This window comes from Carassius auratus, unplaced genomic scaffold, assembly GCF_003368295.1.
Source record: "Carassius auratus strain Wakin unplaced genomic scaffold, ASM336829v1 scaf_tig00215416, whole genome shotgun sequence".
NCBI classification, from domain to species: domain Eukaryota; kingdom Metazoa; phylum Chordata; class Actinopteri; order Cypriniformes; family Cyprinidae; genus Carassius; species Carassius auratus.
In genome coordinates this window covers 1581313-1593516 of record NW_020528079.1, presented here as the reverse complement: position 1 = coordinate 1593516, position 12204 = coordinate 1581313, and the positions used below count along the sequence as shown (strand labels likewise).

Here is a 12204-nt window from a genome sequence, read left to right as displayed (position 1 = left end):
GCGATCTTGAGCGGTTCTCCAGTCAAGAGCTCATTGTAATAAAATAATCACCACTGTCTTGTTCCGAGAACTGATGAGTAAGCTGATAGTTTGATTTAGTTAATTGATTTGTTCGAAAGAACCGATTCAAGGAAATGATTCAAACTTTCCTGCGCTAACGTTACCCTTTAAAACGTTCGTCACCCAGAACTCTAGGGGTCGCTGAAGGTTTTAATATCTCCTTTCAGTTGCGCGTTATGTGTAAATAAATGAACAGTAGTTCCTGTCTTTGCATTTGCTGGTTGGGTTGCTTTGTTTTTGTGCCAGTCCGTTTTTCTCATGTGAGTCCTACATAAACATTGTTCCTTTTAGTCGATTCTAATATAGAATATCTTCTAATATAGAACCATCACACTGTGTTTCATTACAAGAATGGCTGAGGAAGAGGATGATCCTGGTTTTGATGAGGATTTAGACGACGGAGGCAACGGGGCAGACTCGGGCCAAGGTAAAAGAAAGCGGCTTTTTTCCAAGGAGCTTCGCTGCATGATGTATGGGTTTGGAGACGACCAAAATCCCTACACCGAATCGGTGGACATACTGGAGGATCTGGTGATCGAGTTCATCACGGAGATGACGCACAAGGCGATGTCTATAGGGCGCCAGGGTCGCGTGCAGGTGGAGGACATCGTGTTTCTCATCCGCAAGGATCCTAGAAAGTTTGCGAGAGTGAAGGACCTGCTCACTATGAACGAGGAGCTGAAGAAGGCTCGCAAAGCCTTTGACGAGGCAAATTATGGGTCTTGAAATAGCCATCTGTTGCTATGGTGTTCATACAGTCCTCAAGAAGAAACGTTGTTTTATTGTTGCCTTTAATGGACTTTTAACTACTTGTTGTAAACCCACTTACAGCTCTGTATTGTTGTTGTTTTTACAGTTAGATGACAGTTCACTGTTTATTTGTATGGTCATTTCTATCATTATTAACTTTTTTTTTTGTCTTTTTTTCTTTTTATTCAGTTGTTGCACAATAAAAATTAATTGTTAATATTTTATTTTATTGTTATCATTTCGAAAAGCACTACCATACACCTTACAAAGTTGAAAAAAATGGCTGTTTCTTAGATGACATGTACGCCAACTTTAGTATAGTATCCTTAACAATTTAGCATATAAACTATATAACAATATTTTTTTTTTCTCTTACGTGTTTTGTATCTAGGGAGATACTTGTTGAGTATTATATCATGCTGTGAAAATTACATATATGTTACATTGTACCTTTAATTTTTTATTATAAAATATTTTGAAGAAAAAATATAAATTTATCACAGTGTTGTTGCAAATTCAAGGGTTAATGTAAGTGTACAATGAATTGCTTTGGTAAATGTTTTCTGATATAATTTTTCACAATTACACAAAACAGAAACACATTTGCACTAGTCAAAAATGTAAGTGTAACTTATGCAAGGAGTTTGGGGACATCTTGAAATTTTTGTAGAAGTTTGTACATTTAAGAGTGGGAGGATGAATTTTCAGTTTTCAGGGACAATAGGCATTCTATCTATAATTTAGACATTCATGTATAAATCACATTAAGACATGTTAATAATGAGCAACATTATTATTTTACTCTGTATTCTTTCAACATTTAGTGTTTTGTTCCCCAGTGTGTTATTTCCCAAAGACAAGGGATGTGTAATTCACCTACTTTCGGTCATCAGCTATATTTGCATTATTAGTGGTCAACATTTTAATTTGCAAATAATACTCATCAGCCAGATAAACAAGACACAATTTACTGATTTACACACTTTCAGCACACAAAGAACGTCATGTTGAAAATCTAAATGTGCAATAGAGAAGGAGAGCCATTCCTACATAATGTTTAATAAAACTGAATGCCATATTAGAATAAGTGAAATATCACTGATATTTGTAAAAGTTTGTAGTTTGTGTTTTGCTGCTACATAAACAGCACTAGTTATAGTCTTTAGTATATACAGAATTTGTCAACTAATTGGGGTCAGAGACTCTAAAGAAAAAAAAATGTTTAATTGATAAACTCCTCAAAACAAAACCATACAAATCAAAATGTCAGACCAACTAAACAAGATGTTTTTTTATTTTTTATTCCGTTTTCAAGCATTCATTCTTAAATACAGTGAAGTGGTTGTTGTGGTTTGGCATTGGTCTATGCAGCGGTAACAAGCTGCTGATCTAGACTGAATCTAGACTAAACACCCACAAACATGGGGTCTACCATGGCATGTGTTTCTAGCGAACTTGAGCGCCATCATAACATGATGAACCTGTGAACCACACCACAGCTTGGCTCCTTGGGTCTTGCATGAGGGGAGCCCAACCTTGGCAAACCCCACACAGGTGTTTAAATGTCTGTCTGCTGAAGAGGTAAGATGGAGGCAGAAAGAGGACAAAGGGAAAAGTGAATTTGAGTGGCATTGAGAGGTAAAGGTTTCTGTCGGCGGGGTGAGAAGGGAGAGGAATGTCCTTGAGTCTCTGTTTTACTGCACGTTCTCCATCATCTTCAGGAATTCTGAGGAAAAGGGGATATGGGTGTCTCTTCAATACATGGCCTAACTTCACATACACCATATTTAGTGTTTAGAAATTAAATGAAATGTAATTAATAAACCATCATACCATCAAAGTCCAGCATGCCATCGTTGTTTTTGTCTCCATCTTTAAGCAGCTCATCAATCTCCTCCTCTGAGATAGATTCGCCAGTGCTGCGGATGATCTCAGCAAACTCATCTCTGTCGATGTAGCCATCACCGTTCCTGCAGATTCATAGTGTTGCATAAGCTGAACTGAGTCTGAGTAACATTAAAAAACAGGTGCACACGAGAAGATATCAAATGACATACTTGTCCAACACGCGGAAGCATTCGGCCAACTCTTCCTCGCTCTTGCCAGCCTGGTCCTCCTTGAGGAGTCTTACCATCATGACCAAGAACTCCTCAAAGTCGATGGATCCGCTGCCTATAGTTTCCAGTAGAAAGTACATTGGCTAATACAATGTTCATTTTTGTATTTTATGCTTAAACTCAAACATATATTATCATCACTATGTTAAAATGTAGGTAGACATCATCATATAGGCCAGAAACATATTTACACAAGACAGACGATGAACAAACACACAGAGACTTGACGTAACGTGTTTGATTCTATCGGCTTGAAGGGGGCGATAAAAGTATTTTTTAGTTTAAACGGGGTTTTAATATTCAAAGTATGTTGCTATTTAATTTTTTTTTTTTTTTGCAAGATACTTTAAAAACTGTTGCTTCGCCGTGATGACAGTATTTGTCCTGAAAGAAATAACTGGCATGACATTTCCGCTAATTTTCCCTTTAGCGCCCCTCGCGGCAGTGCTGAGAATGTAACGCGTAGTTGTATTTAAAAACGCAAGAACGCGCGAAAAATTGCTTCAGTCGAGTATTTTTCGGGTCATACTGTTATAAAGTCCTTTGTATCCACTTTTTAAACTGGCATTTGTTTACCGTCTTCATCGACCTCCTCGATGATTTCTTCCAGCTCCTCTCTGGTTGGATTCTGACCCAGCATCCTCATGACGGTACCCAACTCCTTAGTGCTGATATCACCGCCACCGTCAGTGTCGAACATGTCGAAAGCAGCTTTGAACTCTTTGAAACAGACGCACAAGGTTTAAAGGAACAGAACGACTCGATATTGGTAATATAGTCTTTTTTCTACAGTTTGTTTGTAGACCCACCGGCAAGCATCTCCTCGCTCAGGTATGAGCGGGCCTCCTGTTGCGCGTCAGTCTGTGAAACGGTTACATTAGGAAAGGTTAGTTTCAGATATAAACAGTACAACGCATTAATCTGGTAAAAAATAAATCTTGTTTCTTCTGGAGAGTCATTTGTGTTTGTTTTCTTAATAATATGTTTGCATTAAGACTAGGCTAGGCCTTGTGCTCAGCAGATGGTACCCAGAACACTCCTGCAAGACAATTTGCGACTATTTTAAGGCTTAACACGTTATCCTGGCAGTCAGTGACTGTACATGGTAATTCCGAAATAGGATCCTTGGAATGTGTCATTTCAGCATTTCGGTAACCCACTGAACCTAACCAGCTGACTAGATTCATATCAAATAGCAGGATGCACTGACTTATGTCTGAACACATTATGTCCCTTCTTTTAAACACTCTTTCATTATACTTTACCAAATATGTGGATGATTATTATTCAGGGTGATCTTTGACTGTTTGATGTCTTGGAATAATTAAACTCCTTTTTCTTTAATCCATGTTAAAACATTATTGCATTTGCATTTTTGTTGAGATTTTTTAAGTTTTTTTATTGTACTTGTAACACAAGTTAACTTTAAATCTATAACAAAGTCACCTAATAATAACACCTAATTTAGTGTTAAATCTAAAAATAACACCTAACAAAGTTACTTTCAGATTATATTATATATACATTTCCACTCAGGCAAAGATGAGCCCAGAACACAGCAATTGTCTGACAAAAGTGAATAAAAAGACTAATCAGATAGAATACAATAATCAGATTTAAATAATATATGTTTCAAAACTAGAATGAATATTTTTTGAACGACACATTGTTTTATATTTTTATTATTAAATCATCTTAATGTTGATTTAGATTTTTTTATTATAACACTTTATTAAATGCATGCAAAACTGTAAGGGAACTATTCATAAATACTATAAACTTATATAGTGCATTATTTATAATGACCTAAATGTAATTCTGATTACTTTTTAACAAGGCCATTTGCACATTTTATGTTTTCATGCATTCTTTAGCAAAACTGACCACTAAGATTATTTAAACTCTTACCATGGTTGTGGATTAGCCTCCTCAATTATATCCACGAGATAAGCAGTGGTCAGCGCTCGCACCCCAACAGAAAGACTAGACGTCAAGTGACAGTTCTGACACACTTTAAACAGACCACCCAAGACCCGCCCACAGGCCTCCAGATTTAGAATCCTGAACTTTTAGGGTTCGACGGCTCCCATAAGCCAATAGAAATGTGAATTGAGTACACGTTAAGAACAGTCTACGGGGATACAGGAAAAGGGTTTCTTCTTCACTCTGCTGTGTTTATTGTAAGAAAGCCTGTGTTTATTGGAAGAACTGTTCAAAGACACAGTAGAATAATTATATGTCGTGTCAGGTAAAATTTCATTGTGGAAATGTTAATGTTGACCACACTAATGTTTAGGTATGAAATCTTGGACAAATGTGACAAGTAATATACTGATGAGCTAAAATGACTCATAATGATTTAAAATAGGCCTAAGTAGCATACAGATGGAGATTAATTTTGAAATGGTGAGAGCCGGTAGTGTTCTGTACCACCCCCCTTTAATCAAGCCGAGAAACCCTAAACTTCTTGGGAAGGTGCTGTGTTGCAAATCTTCAGCGTGCCCTGAATAGCAAATGGTTTAGATCTCCACTCCATTCCATCCCACCAAAAACCCAACAACACAAATGGTGACACAGGTACACCAAATCCTGAGAGCCTAACCCCTGAGTTTACATGTATGGTATGTGTTTCCTGAGCAAGGAATCGTATGGACGTGGAATGGAGAAGCACGTGGGGGACTTCCGAGGAGAGGGGGAGCAGACTATATACTTTCAGCCAGAAATGTAGTGATTTAAAAGGTGATTTTGAAGAGAGTGGACGAGTCCGATTTTACAGTTTGCATATCATTGCAGCTCTGGAGATTTGTAGCATTATCATGAGATAACACCTCCATCAATATGACCCGAAGACAATGAGGTGTTAAAAGGATAACATGGCTTTCCTCTATGAGAAGAAAACATGGATATCTAACCTTTTTCACCTATCAGAGCTTGTATATGTATAACTTGCATGCTCTTGGCACAAAAGGTTGACATTAGGATTTAAAATGTATCTTTTTCATTTCCTTTTTTTGGCCATGTGAAGACTTTGTCCGGTACGCAGTGTAAGTATGAAAAATATTGGAAGAGTTCAACAGGTGAAAAGATAAATACAATCTACAATGGATCTACTGGATGGCCAAAGTTTTGTGTATTTTGCACATGGGGTACTGGAAACCGACATGGTGGGATGATCTTGTTTTTCTGATTGGGTGTAGTGAAACGATGGGCAAGGTGGGTGAGAAGATCACATGAGTGTCATGAGTCGCAGCTTCTAGAAATGTGATATTTGGCCTCATAACAACCTTTTTACACCTTAAATTGAATTTAACCAAAATGTTTCACAGACAGAGAGATTCTGTATAATTTTAGATGATACAATCACAGTAAAGTATTGCCAAATAAACAAGCAGATTGGCCAAGATGTGCCTTTTTGTAATATATTTGCAGACACCACTATTATGTGAGCTAAAGAGATTCCTTATCGCCATGATGACATTAAGTCCTTTTCCAAGGCTAATACTGTAGCAGGGTTATTTTGAATCACTGTAAAGGGTGAGGGATAGGGGAAGGGGGTTGAAGGAAGCTTGGTGAATGTCTTGGGAATAAGCAGGTGTAGTAGGAGACAGCTGAGGGGAGAGGCATGAGTGGTTTCCTCTTAAAAGTTTTGAAGGGTTATTTATAGACACCATCACAGTGCAGTTCCAGAGGAACATTTCCAACAATATGGCACTGATCTATAATATTCTCTGTCCCTCAAAGTGTATTCCAGCCCATCTTTATTGTTAGCGATTTGAACCCTGGTGATGTTGTGTTTCCTCAATCCTCTTTCCTTTTAAAGATCTCAGCATGGCACCCCCTCTCCACTCTGAACATACTTTGCATTTGATTATTGTGATTATACATTTTTGTAAGAAATGCTTCCCTCACATCTTGGGATTCAAAAGGAATCATTGACAATTGGAGGTCAGGGGAAAAAAAATCCCCAGAGTATGTGTAATTACATCTGTTTACATATGTGTGTAACTTCTGCTTTAAAAAAACACTTGAAAAAAAAAGTTCTTAATTAACATAGATAGTTTCATGAGAACATGCAAATGACCTCCACTTTTACCATCCATATGTCCTCAGGTTAGGGAGATCTAATAGGTTCATATTGTTATTGAAGAGTTAAAAGTAGTTATAATACTAGTTATAATACATTGATTAGTTCTGCAACCACAAAACGAATAAGAATGTTACAGAAGAATGAAATTCATTAATTTCAAGTCCTCATGTTGTATTCCAAGAGCATAATATTTAATCTGAATGTATAAACATTTCAAGAAATTATATTTAATATGCTAGTTTTTTTTAGAGCTCCCTAACGAAGCCTATTGCAAGCATATTGCATCAATAAGTATGTGTGTATTTATATCTGTATATGCCTTATTATACTCTAAAAAACAAAGGTTCTTCAATCATCTTGGCATTGATGGTTTTATGAAGAAACTTTGACATTCACGGAACCTTTTCATTCACGAAATCATTCTTTATAGTGGAATAAGGTTATTTAAATGTTCTTCACAAGAGTTGAGGTTAAAAGGTTTAAAGTGTAAAATGGCAGCCACATGCATTTCATCTTCTGGCGGTCTGGTTTTTAGAGCTACAGCAATGAAAGGGCCACTCTAGAACAAGAACAGGCATTTTTCTCATAGAGTGCCGCTGTCCTGCAGAGAGTAGCTCCAACCTTTGAAAAAAACTCACTTGCTTTATAGCCTTAGCACATGAGGGTGTCTATATTATAGAACCTTTTTTAAGTTAGTAAAAATTCTGACTTCTTTTATGAGTGAAGATTAGGTGAAGGCAGGAAGATTCCATTACAAAAGATGCATTTTTGATTATTGTTTCTGTCCAGTTCAATCTTATTTTAGCTGTCATTGTTTTTTTGTCTGGCAATGGCAGCAGGTAGACCTATGCAATAAAATTTCAGATTGGTTACTATATTTCATCGATTCTGATACTCAAACATGACATTTTAATCTCCTATAGCGGACTATGTGCTGATTTGTATTGGCCTCCTCCAGTTATCCTGTGTTTTGCCTCCAGCTAATGCTATGACGTAAGTTTGGTGTCGACACAAAAGGGTCTACTGGAGAAAGTATAATGGTTAACTTGGATCACATGTGCCTTAATAACCAATCACGTTATAGCCTTGACATCATTGAATTTTCAGAAAGATGTTCGACATTCATTCGACGTTTACCATAGGAATGAATGAAAAATGTCACCTGTTGCAAAAAGTCAGTGACTTCTCTAATAAAACTGAATTTTTATTTCTGTGTAAACTCTAAAAATAGTTCAATTCAAAAGTATTGCTTAGTGTATAACATATTGGAAATTAGCTGAGAGGCTATTGATTCATTACATGATAAGCTGTTTCCGCTAAAAAGCATCGTTCCGTTAAAGGAAATGCAATACTGTAAACGTGGCCTTAAGCCGCGGTCACACTAGACTTTGCGAAAAGAGGCGGGACCAAGATATGACATCACGTGCCAAAATATCCTCACTAGTCATAATCATTTTCTATTTAAGATATTACAATCAATTACAAGTACAGTTAAGTATACACACACACATACAAATCTCATGTAACCCCCTACCATTCGCTCATGTTTCCCTTGCCAAACCAAGGCGCTTCATTTCTTATGTGATTTTTGTAATCTTTTAAAGTTGTGTTGTACAAAACAGGATGATGTGACACTGCTAAAATTTGCTATTTCTCAATTTCTGTACCGAGAGGTCACTTTGTGGTGTTTTGATCTTGATCTTGGTCTTATGCACTCATGTGACACAAATTCTTGACTTCCCAAACTTGAACTTTGTTACTCAGCGAAATGCGAAATATCTTCGCATGGGCTTTTGTTTCCAGTCTGAGGCATTCACATGCTTATGATGGAAGTCAATGGAACAAAACATTTCATGTGACAGTGACTTAAGTCACCCTCATGTTGTTCCAAACCTGTATGAGTTTATTGATTCTGCTGAAGGTAATTTGAAGAATATTCAAAATACTATGACTTCCATAGTATGGAAAAAAAAACTATATTGAAGTCAGTGGGGAATGTTAACTGTTTGGATATCCTTCTTCATGAGAATAAAGAAATTCGTAGAGGTTTAGAATGACATGAAGGTGAGTAAATGATGACAGAATTGAGATTTTAGGGGTAAACTGTCCTAACTGATTGCATGTGAACCCTTATTTAAGGTAGTAAATTTTTGGGTCACAACCCATCTTACCATCTTCATCTTCTTCTAAAAGGATAGCATCTAGCTCCCCTCTGGTTGGATTCTGACCCATTAGTGTCAAACGCAAAATTGAACTCTTTGATTTGAGATGGGAAAAAGACAAAAAAAGATTTGAAAGCTTTCTGTGAAAAGCTGCATAATAAGATTTTTTTTACATTAACAATTCACTAGTTAAAAGGAAAGCAATCTGAATCAAATGTTCTAAATGAGCAAAATCATGTAGAGATTGTCAAAGTTCACTCTCAACAGCAATCATTTCCTCACTCAGGAAAGAGCGGGTGTCTATCTGGGCATCAGTGGGCTAATGAGAAAAAGCCTCATGGGGCACTCACAAATCAGAATAAAAATGTAATTTGGAACTGGACAAGCTTCACAGGGGTTTTGTAACCTATTAAGGTTTTTTTATTGGATTAAAATATATTAATGACAAAGAGCAAACAGGAACACCAATATGAAAAGTTCAACTTTATAATGTAAAAATATGTGGAAACTTAAGTGGCCTCAAAAAGTATTTGGTAATATGTGTTATAATAAATGTTAATTATTGAAAACCATTAGTGTAAAAGTATAAGATTATCACTGCAGTAAATAACAAATCCAATCAAATTCGCAAACAAATAAATCTGGTGAGTTTGAATTGCATTAAGCAATTGGTTTGATATTTTATTTAATGCAATGAGATTCATATATTTTTATGTATAGACTTAATGCTCTTAATAATTAAATTAATCCATTTTTTTTATTAATTATCTCTTTTTTTATGCCTGTTCTTGCTTGGGTTTTGTGTAAAAATGCTATTGTAATGGGGTGGAGGTAGCATTAGTTGTGGCTCCATATTAGGCATGCTTGGGACTACAAATGTGTTGGACTACAGATCCCATGAGTCCAAGTACTATAATGGGGGAAATCAAATCTTCTGGCCTTTCTCTTTGTGGGACCATGTGCTGCGTAGGAGAAGCTGTGTGGTATGTTTCAACGCTTGGTGATAATGAAACTAGTCGTTGCCTTGTGAACATTATTAAAGTAAATTGTGGAAGTAAGGGTTGTGACTCATGGTTATGGTTAGTGTAGTCCATTTTAATGTGTGTTTGTTTGTTTGTTTTATAGTATGCTTAAAGGATATATACTGGTGGATGCCTCAGAAATTGAGTAGATTCATTCATTAACACAGGTACTTATTTTAATTGAATATTGGAGTATGTGAAGTTTGCTTTTTTATTGTTAGGTGTTTTTAATTCTGTTTTTAATTCTAATATTCTAAAGGGGCAATCATGAATTGTATTTTCTTTGTTTTGCAGATGATGCATGATTGCCGTTTACTTTTATCTAAAATATTGGTGGGTTAATGTTGGGTTGTAAGATATGACTTTTAACAGTTACACTATGATGAAGTGATTTGAATTTATTGTGGGACTGATTTTGTTTCGTTTATTTGTCTTTGTTTTGTTTTAATCAACCAAAGACAAAGGGGTTCCCATTCTTGTATGCATGGTTGACTCTTAAGGTGATTGGGCACAATTTGTAGTGGTTTGAGTCAAGTGCGTGTTGGTTTTCTATTACACTTGTAGTGTTATTGGTTTTGTGCTGTGATTTGAGTGAACTCCGTAATAGTGGAACTGCCATTGTATGGGTTTGGGGAACCCTATGGTCTATAGTGGGTTAAACTTTTGTGTTCTTTTCGTTTCTTGCCACTTCTTATTACCATTTGTGTTTAATAAATCTGTTTGTGCTTGCAAGGAAACACACTGTGGTTGTTGCCCTTCTTTTACACCTTCCCCATTACTTGTAAGGCCTGGGGAGGGTTACACTATTTTATACCAACATGAATATACATTCCTAGACACACTTCTAGAGTCAGAATCCTGTTGTTCACATGCACATATTCAGGAGGAATCACAAAATGACACTGCAACCATGACAGCACTGTACTCAAACCCTGTAAATTCCCTCTCTTTGATGTGGATTACCACATGTATCCAGAGACCACCAACACTAGCAAACATTACAGGTATAGAACTTCTCAATGGAAAACACACTAAATACTTAACAGTAGTGATGCTATGAATATTACTTGCACTGTAAACATATTTGCAAAACACAACTATTAACACATACAGTTCACTCAAAATGTGTTGTGTAGCATCTATGCAAACTGGTTTTATTCACGTAAAATATTATTTAATATGACCAAACCAACTTACTGTCATTGAGTTATAAGAAGTAGAGGCTTAGACCAACTAAACCTGCACATATTCACTTGTTCTTTCTCTTCAAAATGAATCCATTCTGTGTTATCATACAAATACTGACTAAAGCATCTTGTCCATAGCTACATATCTGTACTTATTTCCAGAAATCTTACCATATTGATAGCTAGTTACTGAGATCAAAGTGAATCTGAAAACAATAACAGTCTTCTGTCCAGCAGCCTTGCTCCTAAACTTACAGTATGTCTCAAGACTTCCCTAATAAGACCTCCTATTATTCTCACTATTTTAGAAAATGGCCAGGATTGGACAAGAAACCGTAGAGACTGAAAGTGTCAACCAATGTCTGTTCAGTCTTAAAAAAGCCCCACCCTTCTTCATCCATTTTTAATCCAGTGCCAACTCATTGCCCTCCATTGCCCCATATTTAGGATGGACAAGTGGTCTCAATTAAATTTTTCTTGCCCAAAAAAAAAACTCTATATATATATATATATATATACACACACACATACACACATACACACATATATATATATATATATATATATATATATATATATATATATATATATATATATATATATATATATATATATATATATACATTTTACTTTTTTTATCTGTGAAACACAAAAACAGACATTTAAAATTGAATAGTTTTGAAGCTTCTAAAAAGAGCTTCATTCAGCACTATTCCATGCATTGTATATAAGTTTTCAAGCTGAACAGGCTGTTGTTATTTAACATGAGAGTAACAATGACATTTTATGTCCCTTTTTACGCATTTCCTCCTCCGTGAA

The 12204-nt window shown here is 36.0% G+C and overlaps 1 protein-coding gene, 1 long non-coding RNA gene and 1 pseudogene across 2 annotated transcripts; 2 read left to right on the top strand and 1 right to left on the bottom strand.

Annotated features, from left to right (window-relative positions):
* Positions 1-209: 209 nt before the first annotated feature.
* Positions 210-1034, top strand: LOC113094750 (transcription initiation factor TFIID subunit 13 pseudogene; annotated as a pseudogene).
* A 1041-nt stretch (positions 1035-2075) lies between these two features.
* Positions 2076-4972, bottom strand: LOC113094749 (troponin C, skeletal muscle-like). Its single transcript, XM_026260403.1, has 6 exons — positions 4836-4972; positions 3737-3788; positions 3504-3647; positions 2868-2982; positions 2644-2780; positions 2076-2536 (listed from the first exon to the last, which is right to left on the bottom strand). Exons 1-6 carry the CDS (start codon positions 4836-4838, stop codon positions 2505-2507), a joined length of 483 nt encoding a protein of 160 aa, XP_026116188.1. The 5' UTR covers positions 4839-4972; the 3' UTR covers positions 2076-2504.
* A 5146-nt stretch (positions 4973-10118) lies between these two features.
* On the top strand, positions 10119-11323 carry LOC113094742 (uncharacterized). The gene is made up of 3 exons (XR_003288147.1): positions 10119-10159; positions 10302-10365; positions 10493-11323. It is a non-coding gene; the product is annotated as an uncharacterized LOC113094742 (long non-coding RNA).
* Positions 11324-12204: the final 881 nt, after the last annotated feature.